Raw genomic sequence first — 22,625 nt, forward strand, 5'->3', positions numbered from 1 at the left:
TTCTTGCAGTCCATGGGACTCTCAAGAGTCTCCTCCAGCACCAGAATTCAAAAGCATCCATTCTTCGGTGATTCTTTATGGTCCAGCTCTCACTTCCATACATCACTTCTGGGAAAACCATAGCTTTAACTATACGGACCTTTGTTGGCAAGGTGATGTCTCTGCTTTTTAAGATGCTGTCTCGGTTTGTCATTGCTTTTCTCCCAAGAAGCAGGTGTCTTTTAATTTTGTGACTGCTGTCACCATCTGCAGTGATCATGGAGCCCAAGAAAGCAAAATCTCTCACTGCCTCCATTTCTTCCCCTTCTATTTGCCAGGAGGTGATGGGCCCAGTGGCCATGAACTTAGTTTTTTTGATGTTGAGCTTCAGACCATATTTTGCGCTCTCCTCTTTCACCCTCATTAAAAGGTTCTTTAATTCCTCCTCACTTTCTGCCATCAAGGTTGTGTCATCTGCATATCTGAGGTTGTATATCAACAATAACCATATTACTTATATATCTATATCTACATATCATATTATATCACGGTTTCGAGCATCTCTCCCCCTTCCCTTCCCTTTATTTTCCGATAAAAAAAAAAGAACCCACTCTGCACATGCTCAAGGGCGCCCGTGTTTTAAACTCGGGGAGCGGCGACCAGGAGCCCCGCTCCAGCCACCTGGGGGCCGCTGCTCCGCCGTTTCTTCCTCCAAACGCCGCCGCGCGAACCCTCCCGCGGTTCGCCTCCGTCCCGCGATCCCGCCCCGGCTCCGCCTCCCCGCGCCCAGCTGCTCCTGCTGCTCACGTGCGGCGAGGCCGAGGGGGCGCGGCCTGGGCGGGCCAATGGGCTCCCTGCCAGCGTGAGCGCAGCCAATGGCGGGGCGGGGGCGGGGCGTCCTGCAGCCCTCCCGGCCCGCGGAGGAGAGCGCGAGGCAGGCGGGGGCCGGAGTCCGCGGACGGACGGAGGGAAGGAAGGAGGGCCGGCCAGCCAGCCAGCCAGCCAGCCTCGTATCCGCGGAGACTGCTCTCTGCCCGGTGAGTGCCTGGGGGTGAATGGAGGCGGCGAGAGCGCCTCTGAGCGCGTGCAGAGCGCCCGGAGAGGGAAGGCGGCGGGGCTTCCTCGCGAGGAAGCGGATCGGGATGCCGCGGGTCCTGATTCGGGAAAGCGAGGGACCGGGGCCAGAGGCAGCTCGCGGATCCGCCTTTTCCCCTCGTTTGCTTTTGCCTTCGCGGGTCCTCTGGACCTGGAGGTTGAGCTTCTGCCCGAAGCCGGACCGCTCCTCGAAGTGCGTTCACACGCACTTTGGACGCGCGTCATTGCCCCTTCCCAGGCGCTCCGGACCGACCGGCGTGCCCGGAATTATCCGAGGCGGGAAGGTGCTGCCAAGGTATCGTGTGAACGCAGCCCCTTATGGACCCCGTCTCCACGAAGCTTCCCTGCTTCTCCCACTAAACGGCCCTCCATCAGGGATGCAGTTTTGGGCTGAGGCCATTGGGGGGGGGCTCTCTCCCTCGAGGTGCAAAGCTCTGCCCCTCCATGCCTGGCCCTTTTGACTTTGCTCCTGAAAGGGAGGGGCGCTGGCAGCCGGCCCTCCCGGGATCCTTACCTGCCAATTTTCACCTGGCTCTGCACAGGTGAAATCTGAACTACTTCTTCTGGACTGTGCGGGGGGGGGGGTCCAGGAATGTAGGAATCCCAAGTCAGAAAAAGTGCCCACCTGCTCCATCAGCTCACCTGGCAGTGGTCCCAGGAGGAAGAGGTCTGTCCGTGGGCCCGATCCTTTGGGAGCAAATGCGCTACAGAACCTGAGGATCCTAGGGATCTGGCTGGGCAAAGCAAATTGGGGGCACTGCCAGTGCGCTATGATGGCGCCCGATCCCTTCCAAAGAGAGGGGGAAATAGCAGGGTACGTCAAATAGTCTTGCACAGCGGCGGCAATATTCCACTTGGAATTGACAGACAGGGATGTGCTGGTCCTTGCTTAGCATGTTAAAGGTCCTGAGTTCAGTTTCCGGCACGTCCCATTAAACCTCTACAAAATCTATGGCAGCCTTCCTCAACCTTGGCCCTCCAGATGTTTTGAGACTACAATTCCCATCATCCCTGACCACTGGTCCTGCTAGCTAAGGATCATGGGAGTTGTAGGCCAAAAACATCTGGAGGGCCGAGGTTGAGGAAGCCTGCCTGATCTATGGCCAAGTCATCTTTTTATTAGGCCAGCCGAACTGTAGAATTTCTTTTTTTTTTGCTTTCTTCTCATGGGCCAACCTGGCTTCCTTTGCATTTCCCTGCATTGGACTGAGCATTTGGGAATCAGCTGTCCATCAGAAGATACCCAGTTTCCCCAGCCTGGTACTCTCCAGATGTTTCGGACTACAACTCCCATCAGCGGGTGTGGGATTTGTAGTACCTCGACATCGGGGAGCCAAAGGGTCCCCCACACCTGCAGAAGGTAGAATCATGGAAGACTGGGTTTGTGTCACGCAGGTGTGAGGCCCCCATTCAGTCTGGAAGTCCTGGAAAGTTGGATACGTTTGGGATATGGATGGGTCAACAGATCTAATCCTCTATAAGGCAGATATATCTGTAAAAACGGGTGTTGTTGTGATCGACCTCACAAAGCTCACAAAACATTACCCAAATTTCCAAGGCGTTTTGCACGCCAAAGTTTTGCAACAGCAGTGAGGAACAGAAATTGCTGTAGGAATGGCTGGCTGGGGCTCTGGGATTGCAAATACCGAGAATAATTCTGGGTGTTGTTCAAGGCAAGTCTTTGCCCCGTATTCCTCAGCCATGAGTAACCAAAGCCAAGCCTAGTGTACAAAAAATGGGCTAGACCTTCTAAATGCAAGCAAAATAAAGTGCTAAAATTAGATATGTGTGTATCTCTAGGGTGATGCAAATAACCCTCATTTACATAGGCTCCCCCCCCCCCAGGGAATTATCCAATTCAGAATTTCCTGGGAAACCCCCGTCTCTGGTCTCGGCACCTGCAGAGGAACAGACTAAAGTCGGAGAGCGTGTTGTGGCTCTGCTTTCCGACACTGGGCACTTGGGGAGTTTCCTGCCTGGTTAAGGAACTGCCTGCTAGTCTTGTTGCTGCACTTTTGTGCAGGAGGGCTTCGGCCAGGCTCTTTTCCTTACTATCATTTCGCACACCCAACGGCTCCAGGGGATTTTCCAGCCTTCCATTGTTTCGGGCGCCAAAACAGCACCCCTGGGCAGGCATCTCCACCCACAACCGTGCAAGTAAGACCGAAACAACTGCTAGTTCAAGAAACATTTTCACATTCAACTTCCACATGCTCAGGCTTCAAAAAACTATTTTCACGCTTCGGTTTCAAAGCCTAACAAGCTACAGCTGTTTTTTCTGGGATTGTCTTTGTGGAGGTTTGGGACGAAGACCAGGGAGGGTCTTGGTCCTACTAATTCTTGTTTCTGGATTGAGGTTGAGATGTTCTGGCGTCCGAGACCACACAGTGAGTTTTGCTCCAGAGCTGGACTTCGGAAACAGCTTTCCCTAGTCCTGAGGTCTCTTCCCTTGGACCACAGGAACTGCTTGTACCCTTTGGACAGCAACAATTACGGTATCTCTTGCGGTAAAGAGCCTCACTTGCTGCCCCTGGCTCCAGGGGGATTATGGGATGGAGGCGAGAAGACTGTGGATCTTGGCCAGCCTGCTCCTCCAACCTTGCCTGCTCTGTTGCAAACACCCAGCTGGGCTCGGATAATGCAATCCAGAAAATGCCCAAATCTTCCTTGGAAACTTTCTAACTGGTGCAGGGCCTCTGGCTTCAGCGAGCTGGTGCCGGGTGTGTTTGTCAGGCTAAGTTTGGGCCTGGAATGAGAGTTTTATTTTAATGGAGAGGGAGGAATGTTTTGCAGAGTGACGGAATCGTTTCTCCAGGCCCAGATTCCCCTGCTCTGCTTTGCAAACTTGGCCCACCTCCTCCTGTTGGAGGAGATGGAAGGAGGAAGGCCATAGAAATGTAAGGAAAACCCTGGATCAGGCCAAAGCAGCTGGACATGAGAGAGGTCCTACTCTAATGCTTAAATCCCCCAGAAACTGCTATTTCAGAGGTACACAGCTGCTGTGGCTGGACGTATTGCTCAGCCATCAGTTAGTAGCCACTGGAAGTCTTTTCCTCCTCTTCCGTAAGTTTGTCTAATCTCCCTTTGCAGCCATCAAAGTTGGCGGAAATTATTATTTCTTGTATGTATTAGGAGGGAGAAAAATGTTTCTCTTTCCACTTTCCCCCACCATGCATAATTTTGTGCCCCTCCATCATGTTCTCCTTCAGTTTCCTCTTTCCTAAGCTAAAACACTCGCAGCTTTGTCACGTTCCCTTGTGACAGTTGTTGTTGTGTGACTCTTGCGTTGCTCCAGTGTTGGTCTGGATGATCCTTGGGGTCCCTGTCAGCCCCCTGATCACCCGGCTTCTGATTTTCTGCTCCCTTTGGCATCCCTCTTGAAACTGCCCTCCAAGGCCACTGCAGGAGTTGTTTGGTCTGAAGCCGTCTCTTCTGGAGGTTTCTAAACTGCCCCCTTTCAAGAGAGGCAGGCAAACTGCTCACTTAAGGCATCGTCTTCCTCGGTTAGGAGGTGGATGTGAGAGGGAGGCCCTGTGATTTCCATTTGGGTTGGGGTGTGTGTGTGGCTGGGTTCCTTTAAGGTCACCGGCGCTGCAATGATCCCTCGAGACACGAAATGAGGTGGAAGATTCTGTTGCAGTGGCAGCCCTGGGGCTGGAGCAAAGTGTTGGCCGCTCCAAAAAGCAGACTCAGCCGCTCGGAAGGGATTCGGCCGCCAAAGATGTGCGGGATCTCCTCTTTGCGGCGAGCCTGGAGACGTGCTTCTGCTTATGTAACTGAGGCTGGTGTGCGGTTCTTGCGGACCGAGGCTTCGGGGCACTCCGATGAGAGTCAGGGCCCCCCTCTGTGCTCTGTCCCTGGTGGGGACCAGGCTGAGCTGACCCCATGACATTGCCCCACAGTGTCCCCAAAAGGGAAAATGGGTAGCGTGCCCATGGAATGTTTATTTTTTTTTTTTAATAATTTTTATTAACTGGCCAATCACATCAAATTAAATCACATCACATAAATTCCAAATTACAAAGCCAAATTTTTAAATTTTGTTGGGGGAACCCATACTTCAAGATCCAAAGGGGGATTCAGATCATCTTCTTATTACTGCGTTAATGTCCAAATCAGTCCCAATCAGTCCAAACAAAATTCATAATTCTATCCAGTCTTATCTTGGTGTTTCCACATCATATCTTGTTCATATAATTTCTATTTTTCCTTTACGATCTCTTCTGTTAGTCTCCTTAAGCCGATAAGCAAAATAATAATCCTGTGTGGATTTCCTGTTCCTCCACTAAGTCCAGATGGTTTCCATATATCTCCTTCGTAGATAACATCGCTCTTTCCGTCATAAATTTGGCATTTGTCGCTCTTAAGTCCCACCGAGAAGTTGATCCACGATATGTAAACAACTCTTATTTCTCTCTTTCTCCTCCCAGACCCAAAAGCGCCAACAATGCCTCCCAAAATGGCGACGGCATTTTTAACTGCATCATTCCAAAACTCTTAACTTTCCAGCTTCATCTTGAAACATTGCTTTGGTTCGAAAGTTTATCTCCACACAGTGCCCATGGAATGTTTAATATGCCTTTCCAATGCTTAGCAAGAGCCTTGTGAGCAGCCGGCCTCCATCTGGGGCTGCCCCGTTTTGGCAAGGATGTTGTTAGACTACAACTCCCATCATCCCCGAGGGCGTTGGCCACACTGACCGGTGGGAGCAGGGAGTCTCAAAGCCCATGGAGGGCAATAATAATAATTTATTATTTGTACCCCGCCCATCTGGCTGGTTTCCCCAGCCGCTCTGGGCGGCTTCCAGCAAAGACCAAAAATACACTAAAATGTCACACATTAAAAACTTCCCTGAACAGGGCTGCCTTCAGATCTCTTCTAAAAGTCTCATAGTTGTTTTTCTCTTTGACATCTGGTGGGAGGGTGTTCCACAGGGCGAGTGCCACCACTGAGAAGGCCCTCTGCCTGGTTCCCTGTAACTTGGCTTCTCGCAGGAAGGGAACCGCCAGAAGGCCCTCGGCACTGGACCTCAGTGTCCAGGCAGAATGATGGAGGTGGAGACGCTCCTTCAGGTATACTGGGCCGAGGCTGTTTAGGGCTTTAAAGGTCAACACCAACACTTTGAATTGTGCTCGGAAACGTACTGGGAGCCAATGTAGGTCTTTCAAGACTGCTGTTATGTGGTCTCCCAGTCCCCAGTCTAGCTGCCGCATTCTGGATTAGTTTCAGTTTCCGGTTCAGCTTCAAAGGTAGCCCCACGTAGAGCGCATGGCAGTAGTCCAAGCGGGAGATAACAAGGCCCTCCTGGCAGGGACATTCTGCTCTGCTAACTGGATTCAGGGTGCACCTGCATTTGCTCAGCAGCGACCCTTTGTTTTTAATTCACTGTCGGATGCTTAGCCGACGACGCTCAGCTAAGTTCGTGATTCCTCAGCTGTTTTGCAAGTTCCTTTGAAACAGAGACGTTTCTGTTCAGTTGACTTTGCCTTTTCTGAAAGAAGAGTTTTGTTTGGCGGCCGTGAGGCTTGTGTTTCCCACTCTCCTTCCCAGCGCGATGATTCTGCTAAACCCCAGGAGCTCCCGGCTGGAGGGTTTCCTGGGTGCCAGTTTTCCAGCCGGCGGGAGGCTGGGAAGGGAGGTAGGGATGGGGATCAGCGCCTGGCAGAATCTGACCCTGGCTATCTGAAGGAGAACAAAGGCTGCGCTGTCCCTGGCGAATGAATGGCCTCCTCTGAGTAGCCGGGGGTGATATTTCCTAGGAGATGGCTCTGTGTTCTCAGCTATCTGGCAGTTCTGGCCTCGCAGTGCCAGCTGAGGCCCCGGAGGCCTTGACGTGAGCAGCAACGCAGCATCCAGCCCCTTGAAAAGAAGCCGCAACAGCAGCAAGGAGACACCCCCCCCCAAGTTACTCCCATGGGTGTTTCAATTGCATAATTCAGTTGGCATTTTTGAGGTTTGATGGATTTCAGGTGTTTGGGGAAAGAGGAAAGGCGAGCTTCCAGTTTGTCTGTCCACTGGGAGCCACTGGGCAGGGGGGAGGGAAGAGTGTGGAAGCAATGAGGGGGTGAAGCTCCTACGCCCGTCCTGACTCGAACTCAGGGCTCTCTTGGGGTTTCAGGCATTCATCCAATGCTGCCCAGAGGCTCTAAGCATTTCCTCCTCAACCTTGATATATTATTATTATTATTATTATTATTATTATTATTATTATTATATTACCTCACCCATCTGGCTGGATTGCCCCAGCCACTCTGAGCAGCTTCCAGCACATATAAAACCATAACATTTCTCTAAGGTAGTCTGTCTTAAAGTTTTTTAATGTGTTTATATGCCTATCGCACTTTTAAACTTAAAATCCATTGTTGTATATTGTTTTAAATGTTTGTTTTGCTATTGGGATTGTAGCTCCGTTTGTGTTTCTCAAGCTGGTCTCTGACCGTAATAAATTTCATGTTCCATAACATCAGTCATTAAAAACTTCCCAATACAGGGCTGCCTTCAGATGTCTTCTGAAAGTTGTGTTGTTCTTTAGCTCCTTGACATCTGATGGGAGGGCATTCCGCAGGGATTTGCCCAAGGCAAGAAAGTCAACACGCTGCGAATGGCCCACATTTTGGCCTTGTACGAAGAGAAGAGAGATGTTGTGGAGAAAGGGCAGCAGGACCCCAGAGCCGCCTCTGTGCAAGTGGGTGGCTCCTGGGGGCCACGGGAGAGGGCCGCGCTGTGGCTTAAATGTGGCAGGAGAAAAAGAGGGTTGAGGGAGACTGCTTAGAGCAGCCTTTCTCAACCTGTGGGTCCCCAGATGTTGTTGGACTACAACTCCCATCATTCCTAGCCAGCATGGCCAGTGGTCAGGGATGATGGGAGTTGTAGTCCAACAACATCTGGGGACCCACAGGTTGAGAACCGCTGGCTTAGAGGGAGTGGGGGGGGGTTTCAAGGGGGAGGCAAGGAAGACATGCATCTGAAGGATGTGTGTTTGGGGCAGGGAGGTGGCAAGCGTGTGAAATCCCAGAAGGGCAGGCGAGAATGTGCAATGGGGGCACAAGCCGTTCTGGGTTCTACGTGAGACTTGGGAGGTGAGATTTTTGTCAAATGCAGCTTCTCCGACACGGTGTGGGAAAACCTGCGCCTGCTCCTGGGATCGGTGTTGGTGTGGAAGAAACTCTATCATCTCCTAATGATGTCATGGCCTTTTCTGTTCTTGCAGGGATGCACTTTCACCCCAGAAGACTGGTGAGGGCACAGAAGCAGCCGTGACCTCCTTTGGCCCCTGCTCTCTGCCTCGGGGGCCTCGTCTCGAGCACCACCATCAAACAGGACCTTTGGAGTTTGGGACAGCGTCTGCAGAATCCATCTAACAGGGAGAGCGACTTGCCGCAGTTTCGCAGGATGACCTTGGCGGATTCGAAGCCAGCCTCGTCGCGCAAAGAGGAGCGGCATGTGGCACGTTGATGGCGCTCACTTAGAAAGTGGGGCTGCGGTTTTTCCACCGGGGGCAAAGCCATGTGGGCCTCTGGCAGCACAGCCCTGGGGTAGCAAGGAGCGTTTCATGGTTCAAGGGAGGGAGAAGGAGAGAAGCAAAAACGACGGCGCAGGCCCGTCTTCGGAGAGAGCCTGTCGGCCGCATAGGCAGCAGCACAGCCTGCCTCTCTTAGCTGTGCCCTGAGTGCCACCTCCGCACCCCGGGGACCCAGGATGGGGGCTGGCCTCTCCACCGGGGCAGTCGTCGCTATCGTCTTCAACTGCGTCATCGCTTTCCTCATCCTCATCCTCTTCCTGATCCTCTGCAAGGCCTGCCGGACGCCATCTTGCCCCGACCAGAGCCCTTCTTCTGAGGCGGACGACAGGGGAAACGAGGAGAAGTACCTGCTGCATCCATGACCCTGTCTGTCCGGCAAAAGCCCCCGGAACAGGGATTCAGCCTCCCCTGTCTAGAACCCAGTTCGGTCCAAAGGTCCTGAGAGAACCGTGGCCTCATCGCTGGGCAGCTTAGGGACACGGGGTGCTGGCCGCGGCAGCTCTGTTGCCTTCGAGACACAAGGGCAGGTGTCTTTGGGCCATGGAGGAAGGAGGCCTTCGCGGGAGCCCAGAGAAGGCTGAGTGGCGTTCGCAGCTGAGGCGCAGCAGGTGGAGGAACAAGCTGGGCTTGGTTCCACCATATTATTCAGGATTGCCTTGCGGGGGACTTGCCTGCGCCGAACTCAGAGGCTGGCCCTGTCAAGATGGCGGCCGGCGTGGCAGAACAAACGCAGCTTTGCCCGGGATCTTCCGGAACATTCTGCCCCGCCAGCCAGGTTTCAGTAAAACCTCGGATGGTTCAGGGTCCCCTTGAGGGAGATTCCTGTTTTCCTCTTGCAGAGGGGCCTCGTCTCCGTCTCTTCGGGGGCCTCAAGGCAGCCCAACAGCGGAAGGGGAGCAACCGAGCCATGTTCACAGATCAGTGCCTTTTTGGAAGCTGTCTCCCGCGGGCCGCTGGGCAGAGACAAAGTGTGTGGGTTTGGGGGGCAGTGCGGAAGAGCACCCCCTTCTCCGATGGATGAGCTGGGCTCCCTCTTTCCACTAGCTGGTGTCGAAACCTGAGGGGGCAGACAAACCAGCTGGGCGCTTGCAGGCTTTGGGGTGCCGTTGTGCGAGAGTCCGGTCCTGGGTCAACTAGTTTCTTTCCTGCCCACTCTCCAGAGCTTGCCCCACCACCACCATCTCAGTGATGGAAGTAGGGATCTAGGCCCCAAGGGAGGCAGGTTGGGCTTATGACAAGTGTGCAGGGTTTGGGTAAAGGCTGGTACCACAGATGGCACTACTGGTAGAAGTGGCGGAAGGGGGCTGCGTTGAGATCATAGATGGATCATGATGAAGTGCCTCTTGGGAACTGAGCTGCCTGCTCCCGTGGCCACAGGATGAGAGCTTGGATGATCTAGAAACTTTGGGGATCTGGTCAGGCAGACAGTGTTCTGTTGCACACCCTCCTGCGTTCGCCCATCTTTGTGGCCGAGTCTCGGGGTCTGTGAGGGCACCTCCCTCCTCCTCCTCCTGGGGGTCTCGGCCTTTCTCCCCCATCCAAATCACCCAGTCACCTTCTCTAAGTGAAGCAATTTCCCAGCAGTCTTGCCCCAAGAGGCAGGAGCAAGGCAGGCAAACTAAGCAGAGTGTGTGTTGGGCCAGAACTGGGGTGGGTCTGCCACCCCAAAGCGGAGCCGTTGCAATAAAGAAGGGGGCAGCGTGGGGGTTCAGTGCCTGGCGCAGCAGGATTCCCAGGGAGTGTATGTTTGTATGGTGGGGGTCTCTGGGGGTCTCTCCGCTTCCTTGTGTTGCTAAGAGGCAAAGAGCTGCTTGTTCTCTTCTCATGCTAATGACTCTCCACTGGGCTTAACACGTCCTTTCCTGACTGTGATTTTACTGGAATAATGATAATAAAAAAAACTTGCCTAGTTTCTAGCAGACAGAAAACCTCTTGTGCTCCGCTTCTGTTTCCTGTCTCCAAAGGAACCTGCTGGGCTTCCGGGGGGGGGGGGCGAAGGGACCGTGTGCCCCAGAAAAATGCTCAGCCCCTTTTCGGAGGGAGAGAGGCCAGAGTTGGGTGGGTTCGATGGAGGCAGCTGCGAGGCAACCGGCTTCCTCATCCTGGCCGTGAGGACAGCGCCGCTTGGCTTTATGCCTCAGCCCTTCATCACGCAAGGGCTTAACTGCACCAGACAGTTCTGTGTCAGCGCCTGGCAGCGGGGGAGCAAAGGTCCTTTGCTGTGCCCTGGGGTGGGCATGTAGGCATGCACAACAGGAGGAGCGAGGGTTAGACTGGAAGCACCCAGTTTTATTGAAATCACGTCTGTAGCAGAAGGGACAGGCTGAAGCTGGTGCTCAGAGAGCGTCTCGACTTTCCTCCCCTTGTTGAAAGCGGGCCTGGGAGAGGAAGATTATAGTCGACACAGGGGGCAAAGGGTTAAAAAGAACTCCCTCTGGCCCAGCACTGTGGGTCCCAATTTGGCATGGGGGTTGGGCACATGCCATTTTGCAAAGATCAGCTAAAAGGTAAAGGGACCCCTGACCATTAGGTCCAGTCGTGACTGACTCTGGGGTTGCGGCGCTCATCTTGCTTTACTGGCCAAGGGAGCCAGCGTACAGCTTCCGGGTCATGTGGCCAGCATGACTAAGCCGCTTCTGGCGAACCAGAGCAGCGCACGGAAACGCCGTTTACCTTCCCACTGGAGCGGTACCTATTCATCTACTTGCACTTTGACATGCTTTCAAACTGCTAGGTTGGCAGGAGCAGGGACCGAGCAACGGGAGCTCACTCCGTTGCGGGGATTCGAACCGCCGACCTTCTGATCGACAAGTCCTAGGCTCTGTGGTTTAACCCACAGCGCCACCCGCATCCCAAAGATCAGCTAGACAGCACCAAACTGTGTGACAGATATCACACATCCCCGTTTGGCCCTTTGTGGGATTCTCAGTAGGGTCTCTCTGGAGAATCATCTTTTTTGATGGTAGACATTTTCTCACTCCAAGCCAGCAAGTGGCATCTTCTGCAGAGGGCAGGATTGGGCCTCTGCCTCGTGATCAGCTGCAGAGACAGCTTTGCATACACACCCCCACCCCCCTCTTTCTCCCCCGCTCCTGATGTGCGGCTGGACGAGAGTCGTCCTACATGCTCACTCTGCACAGCTGTCGAGCCTCGGCTTTTATTTTTCTGTATGCAAAACCAAAACCAAATCATCTTTTGTGCCAGAACAAAAAGGTCTTCGGTGCAGCTGTCTGTGCGGGGCCAGGACCCTTACAAAGGGGTTCTTGTTCCTGGAGTGCAGAGCTTCCAAGTTGCACACAGGGTGGGAGAGCGGAGGCAGGGAGGGGGGCCACACTGGCCAGGCTTCACTTGCTGGTTTTGGCCACCGGTTCCCTCACCAGATTCAGCAGCTTGTCCAGCTTTGCAATCTCCACTTCTGGGCCTTTCTGAACCTCCTGGCCTTTCTTCTCCTAAGGGAGACAGGAGAGACAAGTGGTCAGAGGAAAGACTGCCTTCCTGCTTGCTTCAGGGGGCTCCCCTAGTGCACAGTTTGAAACCCCGAGTTGGTACAAAATGTGGGGTGCTTGCCCACCTGCCTGCCTGAACAGGGGACTGTAATGCAAGTACTTTGGCTCTGTTGTCATCCAAGCTCACAAGAAAGGGTTGATTTTGGCCTGGGAAGCACTAGACAAGCCCCCTGCCAACCTCATCAAACGTTTTCTGAATGGGTTCATCAGCTGCGTCCCTGCTGAGAATCTGGACTCCTGTCGGTGTGCTACACTTAGGATTCCTCTAGAAAGCAAGGAGTGCCTTTCTGCCACTACAACAGGGAAGGGAGGGGTGTTTAATGCAGCCTGCACAGCTGGTGTGGGACAGCCAGGAGGCTCTCAGCGGGATGGAGACTGGCCAGCCACAGAAAGGGTTGAGCTAAAAGCACTTCTGTAACTATTTAAAAACCTCTTAAGTAGACCCTTTATTCACTTATTTATTCCATGTGGCTTAGTATAATAAAAAATTAGCTTTACCTTAAAGCTATAGAAATACAACAGCATTTGTTAAGAGTTCCTTAAAAGTCTAGGTGGGAATGTGGGCTGCGGGAGAAAACTTGACAGATAAAAATAAGCAGCGTACAAAATGAAAGACGCCACGGGTCCAGGAAAGCTTCGGTGAAGAGACATTTTTAGAGGTGTCTAAAGGTCGTTACTGTCTCTGCCCCACAAACTGCCCGAGGGAGAGCATTCCGGAAGGTTGGTGCCATCACCAAGAAGTCCTGCTTCTGCGATGGCACCAAGTGACAATCTGCAAGGCTTTCTCAGAAGGTCTGAAAGATCTGTTTGGGCTGCTGTGGGGAAGGCGCTCTGCTGGGTACATCCTGGTTCCAGGTAGTTTAGGGCCTTACATGTCAACAATAAGATCTTGAGCGTGGGGGGAGCTTGCTGTCCCAGGAAGTGCCCTTGCAGCTGTCTTTTGCACTAGCTACAAGGGCAGCCCTATGTACAGTGCATTGGAGTAGTCTAATCATGAGGTGGTCAACGTGTGGGTCACAAGGCTCTCCTGGTCCTGCAATGGTTGCAGTTGGTGCACCAAGCTAAGCTGGTATAACTGAGCAGAGCAAGACAGAAATGGGAGTGGTTGCTCTGGCGTGCGAGGGTCAAACTTCGCTTTGCAATCATACTTCTCAAAATAGCTGGGAGCCCAGTAGCAGACTGGTGACCGGGAGCGGCCGCCGAGACAATATAACACCGGTCCCGAAAGACCTACTTTGGCTCCCAGTATGTTTCTGAGCACAATTCAAAGTGTTGGTGCTGACCCTAAATGGCCTCGGCCCAGTATACCTGAAGGAGCGTCTCCAGCCCCATCATTCAGCCCAGACACTGAGGTCCAGCTCTGAGGGCCTTCTGGTGGTTTCTTTCCTGTGAGAAGTGAGGTTACAGGGAACCAGGCAGAGGGCCTTCTTGGTAGTGGCGCCCGCCCTGCGGAATGCCCTCCCTTCAGATGTCAAGGAGATAAAGAATAACACAACTTTTGGAAGACATCTGAAGGCAGCCCTGTTTAAAGAAGTTTTTAATGTTTGATGTTTTCTTGCTTTATTATTATTATTAATAATATTCTGCTGGGAGCCGCCCAGAGTGGCTGGGGTAGAATTTCTACCCTGCCCATCTGGCTGGGTTTCCCCAGCCACTCTGGGCTGCTGGCGCTGTGGTCTAAACCACAGAGCCTAGGGCTTGCCAATCAGAAGGTTGGCGGTTCGAATCCCCGCAGCAGGGTGAGCTCCCGTTGCTCAGTCCCTGCTCCTGCCAACCTAGCAATTTGAAAGCACGTCAAAGTGCAAGTAGATAAATAGGTACCGCTCTGGTGGGAAGGTAAACGGCATTTCCGTCCGCTGCTCTGGTTTGCCAGAAGCGGCTTAGTCATGCTGGCCACATGACCTGGAAGATCTACGCCGGCTCCCTCGGCCAATAAAGCGAGATGAGCGCCGCCACCCCAGAGTCGGTCACGACTGGACCTAATGGTCAGGGGTCCTTTACCTTTAACTGGGCAACTGTCTGCCAGCATTGTTCAGCCACAGGCTCCCAAGCCAGGTTGTTCCTTGCATCTGTGGGGCCCCTACAAATATTTCTCCTGCACACCTTATGCAGTTGGGCCACCTTGTCCCTGGGACAGGCAAGGGTGCATGTGAAGCTGACTCTAATCAGGGGAAGGAGCCAGGGTTTCAGGGTGATACACTTCCCCTTCCCCTTCCCTTTGCCTCCAAACAGCCAACCCTCAACTTTTCCATCTACTGGCCTAGTCCCTACATGTTCCTTTGGGAAGGCACAGCGTCTATGGCAATGGGACAGAAGCAGCAGCAGCAGCAGCAGTGTGAGCTCTCGCATTTACAAAGGTTTGCGAGGCGACACTCAAGTTTGCACAAAGCTGGCAGTAAAACACGGCAGAGAGTGCAATTCAATTATGAGAAGTTTGTTTTGCTTGCCTAGGGCACATGGCCAGGAGTGCAGCTAATCTGCCGTCCCTTTCCATAATCCACCCAATCAAGCACCATGGATTCCAGCTGACTCACGGAACAAATGAGGGCTACACACCATTGCAAGCAACTCTCTGCAACGGCAGTTCTGCAGGAGCCTACAGTGTAACTGAACCAACGGGCAGATGGTTGTGCAGCAGCACTTCTGAGCGGAGAGAGAGAAAAGTGAATGGGGTAGCAGAGAAGAATGGTGCTAAAAGGTTAGTCTGGATGGCCTTTGGGGAGGAAGTGGGTCCCTGTCTACCCCACCCAAACGGATAAGGCAGATTGCATTTGCTCTCATAGCATTTGATAGGATTAGTGCTGGATTACTCGTCTGCAACCTTGGGGATTAAGAGAGACCACCTGGCCTGCACAGGAGAGGCAAGGAAGCTTTGCACACAGAGTGGATTCAAGGGAGGCGGCGCTGGTAGACTTCTCTTGTAGACAAAAATGACAGAGGCATTTCACAACTTACACGGAAGCAAATTTGGGTATAAACTGAACTGGAGGTTGCTGTACAGTGCAGTACTCTAGAGAGTGTGGATTTGCAAACATGTTTGTTGCATTTACATTTTAAGTGTACACTTTTAAAGGCAAAAAGCAAACGAATTCATGGAGCATAATGTTCTCAATGGCCATTGCTATTGATCACTGTTATGCTGGGCCCAGGAATAATCTTTGAAACGCAGTCCAGGGCTGGTCCAGAATCCGAAGGTCCCGCTAGGAGTCAGTCCAACAGGGCCAAGGCAGGACACGAGGCAGGAAACCAGGCAAGGACAGGTACAGGATCTCAGGCAGCATCTGGCATACAGCAATGTTGCTCCCCCAATCTGGGGCGGAGTCTGACAGCCTTTTATCTTTGCCAGGGTAACGGCCAGTCCTGATCCCCCAGCGACTCACCTCCCTGTCTCGCCCGAAGGCGAGCACTCCTCCTGCGAGTACTCAGGTCTCTCCTTCTCTCAGACCTTAGTCTCTGCAGCTCGGGAGACATCGGTGGGTGACTAGACCCAGAGGCCGCCTCAGCCTCCCCTGACCCAACCGGTAGTGGAGCAGCTGTAAGTGATGGCCCAGCTGGAGGCAACGAGGTCATCCCCGCATCTGGAGCCAGGGCAGGATCAGGCCCCTGACTCGGCCCAGCTGGTGTTTGTCCCAGGGGAACCTGTGCCGACTGGGACTCTTCAGGATCAGGCCCCAGACTTGGTTCAGGTGATGCCTGAGGCAAAGGATCCAGTGCAGACTGAGACTCCTCTGGTTCTGAGTCCGAGCCTGAGTCCCAGGCCATCACACCTGTGTCCTGTTTCCAGGCTCAGAGGTCATATGCCTCTGGATACTGGTTACTGGGAACTGCAAGTAGATAGAGTGCTCTTGTGCTCAGGTCCTGTTTGGGGGCTTCTCATTGGGACATCTGGTTGGCCACCAGGAGAACAGGATGCTGGACTAGATGGGCTTTGGTCTTGTGTGAGATGCCTCATCGGAGTGTTTCTGATCAAGGCTGGTGGGACCAACTGCTTGTGCTGGTGCCAGTGTGGGAAGGCAGCCTGAGAGCCTTGTCCCGGAACCGAGAGGTCCTTGTGGAGACATGGTCCTCAGCGATGGTCCACCAGCGCAGATAACGCCACTTGATGCGTCACCTCTGGATTCCTCGATGGTGGAGATCTCAGCTAAATGTAGGAACTGTCTCTGTTGAAAAAGCGTTGTGTTGAAGAGCATGCCAGGCAATATAAAAGCTCCATCTGTGGTGAGGCAGCAATGGCTCATTCAGAGAAACTGGTCATCACATACAAATCAACGAACGCTGGACACATTGGTAGGAATCAATCCTCCTTATTTTCATGCGTGCACAGATCCAGCTGTAAAGCTTTGTCCCACCAGGGCCTGTGCTTCTATTTTTCTTTTTTGCTGCATCCCAGCACATGAGCAGGAGTTCGATTCAGGCCCAAAGGAGAGAGATGCAAAAATGAGGCAGGCAGCCTCGTTCATTGTTTATGGCAACTTGTGAGCAGGGAATTCTTGGGCTGGCTTGCCTCTGCATCTCTCAAACAGGCAGCCTGCTGTTTATGCACTTGCTTATCCTGCAGTGCTGGCCCAGAGGCCCCCGGTGCTGGTGCGGAGTGTGGACTCAGCTCACATCAGCCTTGGAATCAGGCAAATGAGAGCCAAAGAATGGAGCAAAGCGAGGCTGTGATGTGTGGCAAAGCGAGCCATTTCACCGGGATCAAAGGAATAATTCCAAATGAGAAGCCTTCAGACTTGTACACTGTCAATGCAACAGAGGCTGGAGAAGAGGCTCTGAGAAGCTGGCTTTACTCCCCACATCCACAATTCTGGTAGCAATCTGAGCTGAGGCTCAGGTGCCATTTCCACAGGGTCCTTGACTTTCTAAAAGATTCTGTGCCCAAGTGGACCCAGCACGCTCCACACTTGGCTGCGACTCAGAAGACCCGCAAAGTCCCTTCCAGAGCCCTGAAACTCTCTGCATTCTTTGTTTTAAATGGCGCCTGGCTGATAAATGGAAGTGGGTCAGTTCTCAGTTGCAGAGGAGGTCTCGCTTTCAAAGGGAACATTTTACTGCTGCAGACCCCCCTCCTCCCTCTTCAGACGGCTACTCTTTCAGCCACTGTCCTGAATGAATGCATGCTGCTCATATGGGTTTCTTTTAACTTCTGTGAGCATTTTGGGAGCTGCTCAGCTCAGATCGTATAGTTAAGGTCCATATAGTTAAAGTTATAGTTAGCCATTCTGAAGGAAATCAGCCCTGAGTGCTCACTGGAAGGACAGATCCTGAAGCTGAGGCTCCAAGACTTTGGCCACCTTATGAGAAGAGAAGACTCCCTGGAAAAGACCCTGATGATGGGAAAGTTGGAGGGCACAAGGAGAAGGGGACGACAGAGGACAAGATAGTTGTACAGTATTCTTGAAGCTACCAGCATGATTTTGACCAAACTGCAAGAGGCAGTGGAAGACAGGAGTGCCTGGCGTGCTCTGGTCCAGGGGGTCACGAAGAGTCGGACACGACTAAACGACTAAACAACAACAACAACAGCTTGGACTGCACAAGAAAGGAAATGGCAGGGCCAAGAGAGGAGAGTCAGACAGACAAAGAGAGGAGTTTGCCTGAAATTCAGCCCCTCCCCAGCTCCTAGAGGCCGAGGTCCCTTTGCCCTCCCCGATAAAATATTTGAGGGGGCTGGGCCCCCCAAGGTTGATGGGCATTGCCCTTCAAATGGTATGGGTGAGGCTCGTCATATGATCAATTATGGGGGGTGGGACTTACCTGACCCCCAATATTTTATTCAAGTTGGCACCCCTGCTCCTGAGGTCCACACTCTTAGTAGCGTAAGGAAGAGCCCCCGATACGATAATCTTTATTGTCATTGTCCCATACAGAACAACAAAATTGGCTTTGTTTTGACCCTCTCTCCAAAGTTTCTGTCTGCTTTCAGGGCTCAAAAAGGCTGCTGTAGATCTGGGAAAGGTTCAGCAAAGGGCCACCAAAATGATCAAGTAGTTTATTCCTCATCAATAATATTTTTCTAGAAAAGGAGGTGCCAGAACTCACCATGAACACCTCCCTTGTTCTCTTGTAATGGTAATGGCGCCCAGCTGAGAGGTGCTGGAACTGAGTTCCTGTGAGCACCGGCTGAAAAAGCCCCACTCCTCACAGAGCTGTAATTCCCAGCAACCTTCGCAAACTACAGTGCCCAAAATTCTATGAGGGGAAGACCGTGCTTCAAAGGAAATTTAAAGGCGCAACGTGTACACAGCCAAAGACAAATGGTACGCTCCACGATGACCGGCATTTATTTGCATGAGGCGGCTCAGTGGACAGAGTTATTTGCGGAGGAACAGCAGCTTTCCCACGATGATTTTCCAGACTGAGATGCTCAAAGCATTTCACATACATTCTTTCAGAACTCTTTATGACAATCATCTATGACAGCCCATAATCCCCATATTGCCAGTGGCTGTGAGAAGGTGAGGTCTGTGTCATGTCAAGTGAGATGCAAATAATGAAGGATTTCTCGGTTTGGGCATTTGTTTTACCTAGAAGTGCTGTGCTTTATTTTACACACACACACACACACACCTTCTCTTCCTATTAATTTCTGTTTTCAGAGTCTCAGTCTGCAGGAGATGCCATTTCCAGGCAAGTCCTAATTTAAATGCAATCGCATCCGATGTTCAAATGCTGTACACAATTTCAGGGGCTTCTGCGTTTTAATTAGAAGCCTCCTTTGCTCTGCCTAAAGCAGTGTGCTGTGCAGAAGCAGATTAGTCATGTAAAAATATATATATATAAATAGCAACTTCGATTCCCTTCGCATGTTTCCTTAGTGGCGGAGCAGCAGAGCAATGAGTGAATGAATGCAGATGAACAGGAGAAGCCTCTCTCTTTGCGTGGATTCAAAGTTCTCTTATGACAGGTTGTGAGTAAAGCTTTATTTCACAGCTCAGCCCGGGTCAAGTCATCCGTCTGTCTCAGCCACGTCCAGTCAGGAATGCACTTTGGAGGGGAATCACTTTGCTGCAATAGGGCTGTGAAGAACACAGAGGCGGCTCCCCATCCTTAGGACACTTCCCCCCCCCCCGGAGGTGGCCTGGATCAGATGACTTTGCGGAAGGAATGTGAGAACTTTCTACCGAGGCCAGTCCTTGGGGTTAAGGGACAAGTTGTTCTCTGAGATCCTGCATTTTCAAAAGAGCTGATGAAAAACAGAGCATGCTGTGAGCTAGGAGGAGGCAGATAATGCTTTTAAAGTGATAGGGAAATTCCCTTTTGCCTCTCTTGTAATGCCCAAACTGAAGGCTATCCAAGAAGCTGAATGTTAGAAGCTTTGGGACCAACCAAAGGCACTCCTCGCAGTGCACACTTGGGATTTGCTCCCATAAAAGGATTGGGCAAATGCATGGAAGATAAGGCTCTCACGGTGGCTGTGTTTTACCTCCTGAATGCCAGTTGCTTGAGTCCTCAGCAGGGGAGAATGCTGGTTCTGCTTAGGTTCTGCTTGTGGGCTTCTCATTTGGGCATCTGGCTGGCCACTTGGAGAACAGGGTGCTGAATGAGACCTTCCTTTAGCCAGCCAGAAGCTGGGCTCTTCTTACGTTCTTGTTGAAGGTGAAAAACAAAGACCACTAATGGCAGCAAGCCTTTCTGTAGAGGGAGTCACTTCACTTCTCATCCCTCACTGGTTTCTTTAACTTTTCCGGAAGATAGTAAGCTAGGAAGCCACCTTATACTGAGATAAAGGTAAAGGTAAAGGGACCCCTGACCATTAGGTCCAGTCGTGGCAGACTCTGGGGTTGCAGCGCTCATCTCACTTTATTGGCCGAGGAAGCCGGCGTACAGCTTCCGGGTCATGCGGCCAGCATGACTAAGCCGCTTCTGGCAAACCAGAGCAGCTCACAGAAATGCCGTTTACCTTCCCGCTGGAGCGGTACCTATTTATCTACTTGCACTTTGATGTGCTTTTGAACTGCTGGTTGGCAGGAGCAGGGACTGAGCAACGGGAGCTCATGCTGTCGTGGGGATTCGAACTGCCGACCTTATGATCGACAAGTCCTAGGCTCTGTGGTTTAACCCACAGCACCACTCGCGTCCCTCTATACTGGTAAATCTATCTCAGAATTGTTTGCACTGACTGGCAATAGCACACCTGGATTTCAGGGAAGGTTCTCTCCCTGTTCTACCTGGAGATGCTAATCAGGTTTGAACCTTGGACCATCTGCCTGCAGAGCAGATGGACTGGTCCTGAGCTACGGTCCTTCCTCAGCTGTGCTCCTCCAGTTTAGGAGAGTGGGAGCACTCAGGCTCCAAGGATGAGGACCACAGGCTAGCCTAGGTTCTTCCTCGGGCAAGCATGGAAAAGGAGGCTGCCCCACATAGAGGAAGCACCACACCATGGCAGATTCACCTGTCTTGAAGCATCAAGCCCAGCAGAAGCTCCTGAGCCATTTCCAAGCACATGTCTTTGTCCGCACAGTAAGATCCTCGAAGGATGCTCGTGCCTCACGGTCCCTTTGGATGGATGCAACAAAATGCTCAGAAACACTCTGCCATGCCACGCAGCCGAGCGGAAAGCCCATTTCTATGCAGAGATGTAACTGGAGACAATCGTCTCAGGGAATTTGCTCCGAGGGCTGGCAGACGGCCTGTGCAGTTCCTCTCCAGAACTCTAGCCTCTCCTGATGCGACAATAAACTCAGAGAATCGTCTTGGTTTTATTTCGCTCCCAAAACGCCACCAGCACATCTTTCTGGGAATTAAAAGTCTGATCCCAACCAGCTGTGTGTCATGTTTTAAACTACCTTTGCCAATGTTTGTATTTTAATACGTGACTGACATTTCTCTTATATCGTCTGGCTGCCTTCCTCTTAATGCTTCGGCACTAAGAACAAGTTCACATGTACACAGGTGCGCACACATTGCCAAACAACTTTGTCTCAGTTCTTTTATACACTAAACAGTATTCACCAACCTGCACTTTAGGGCCAAATTGGAACAAGCAGGGACATAAAGGGACGCGGGTGGCGCTGTGGGTTAAAACACAGAGCCTAGGACTTGCCGATCAGAAGGTCAGTGGTTCGAATCCCCGTGATGGGGTGAGCTCCCGTTGCTCGGTCCCTGCTCCTGCCAACCTAGCAGTTCGAAAGCACGTCAGAGTGCAAGTAGATAAATAGGTACTGCTCCAGCGGGAAGGTAAACGGTGTTTCTGTGCGCTGCTCTGGTTCGCCAGAAGTGGCTTAGTCATGCTGGCCACATGACCTGGAAGCTGTACGCCGGCTCCCTTGGCCAGTAAAGCGCGATGAGCACTGCAACCCCAGAGTCTGCCACGACTGGACCTAATGGTCAGGGGTCCCTTTACCTTTACCTTTACCCTTGCATGATCCCTCCTGCAAAAGAGGCCCAGCTGCTGGATCAGACCAGAAGCGGCCCATCTAGTCCAGCCTCCTACTCTCACAGTATCGACCGGATGCCCAAAAGGGAAACCTAAGAACAACCTGAAGGCAACAGCAGGGCTCTCCCTGCCTGTGATCTTGGCCTCTCTGCTACACTGGCTCTCATGCTTCTGCATCATACGCCTTTGGGGCTGGGCAAGAAGACAACCTAGTGAGTGAGTTTAAGATTCCAGCCCCTTCCCCGTTTGCACAAATGCCCAAGGCTGCATCGCTTTGTACACTCCCAGTGAACTCAGTGGGATTTACATCTGAGTAGACAATCATTCTCCCATTAATTTGGATTGCACATTTAAGTGGCACGGGCTGTCTGCATTCTCCCTTTGTTGGATTCATCTGGGCTTTGTATTTCCCCTGATGCAGAAGCAGGGACCTCCCTCCTATCTGATGTATCTTCTAACTCCTTAGCTATATGTTACAGAAGCCCCCCCCCCAAAGTAGACTCGGCCATCCCTTGGGAGACAAGCTGATGTCACACCCAATTCTTCCTTTCCCGCCTGCTTTTTACAATGCACTACTCTGGTGCAGAATAACAAGGGGACCAATAATGCGCCATGCTGATTACCGGAGCATGTAATTTAATGCCAAGTCACTGGAGAGGATGTGCGGAGCTGAAAATGAAAACTGTAATTTCCTTATCACCAGGAGAACTCATTCCACTGCAGTTATTTTCTCTCTCTCCAAACTAACCTTTGCAAAATACAACAATACAGGTGATGCTCACTCTCTGGCGAGAGAAGGCAGGGCGGGGGGCAGCGGGGGAACATACGGCAGCTTGGATGAAACCGAGCAACTCAAATCTTCCGTTCTCCCTTTTAGCAATTGGGTTGGTTCACCCCTGAGAGTGTGGGTGAATGGGCTTTGATGTCATCTGGCATCCTAGAGGCAGCAGCAAAACTCGCTTGCAACTGCCCTGAATTGTGAAGCAGCTGTTCAGCTGCATAGCTCAGCTGGTTAGAGCATGGTAATGCCAAGGTTGCAGGTTTAATTCCTGTAAGGGACAGTCCTGCATTGCAGCGGGGTGGACTAAATCATGGGTAAACAAACTAAGGCCCGGGGGCTGGATCCGGCCCAATCGCCTTCTAAATC

General features: G+C 52.1%; 2 protein-coding genes and 1 long non-coding RNA gene across 3 annotated transcripts in view; 2 read left to right on the top strand and 1 right to left on the bottom strand.

Annotated features, from left to right (window-relative positions):
• The window catches only part of LOC310744506, a 101,314-nt gene that overhangs the window by 60,184 nt on the left and 18,505 nt on the right, over positions 1 to 22,625 (top strand). The gene's annotated exons all lie outside the window — the stretch shown is intronic.
• Positions 886 to 10,524, top strand: ENHO (energy homeostasis associated). Its single transcript, XM_083575956.1, has 2 exons — positions 886 to 1,016; positions 8,285 to 10,524. The coding sequence occupies exon 2, from the start codon at positions 8,773 to 8,775 to the stop codon at positions 8,956 to 8,958; it is 186 nt and encodes a 61-aa protein (XP_083432082.1). The 5' UTR covers positions 886 to 1,016; positions 8,285 to 8,772; the 3' UTR covers positions 8,959 to 10,524.
• The window catches only part of DNAI1 (dynein axonemal intermediate chain 1), a 176,819-nt gene continuing 165,933 nt past the window's right edge, over positions 11,740 to 22,625 (bottom strand). Inside the window, exon 20 of the mRNA XM_083575630.1 lies at positions 11,740 to 12,045. Within this exon, the coding sequence (XP_083431756.1) occupies positions 11,941 to 12,045 (105 nt within the window). The 3' untranslated portion in view covers positions 11,740 to 11,940. The remainder of the gene's footprint in view (positions 12,046 to 22,625) is intronic.

The sequence above is a fragment of the Podarcis filfolensis genome, assembly GCF_964270895.1.
Source record: "Podarcis filfolensis genome assembly, chromosome: 11".
NCBI lineage: Eukaryota > Metazoa > Chordata > Lepidosauria > Squamata > Lacertidae > Podarcis > Podarcis filfolensis.

What these genes read in the sequence shown, in the direction of transcription:
- ENHO (XM_083575956.1), top strand. Translation starts at nt 8,773, where the DNA reads ATGGGGGCTGGCCTCTCCACCGGGGCAGTCGTCGCTATCGTCTTCAAC.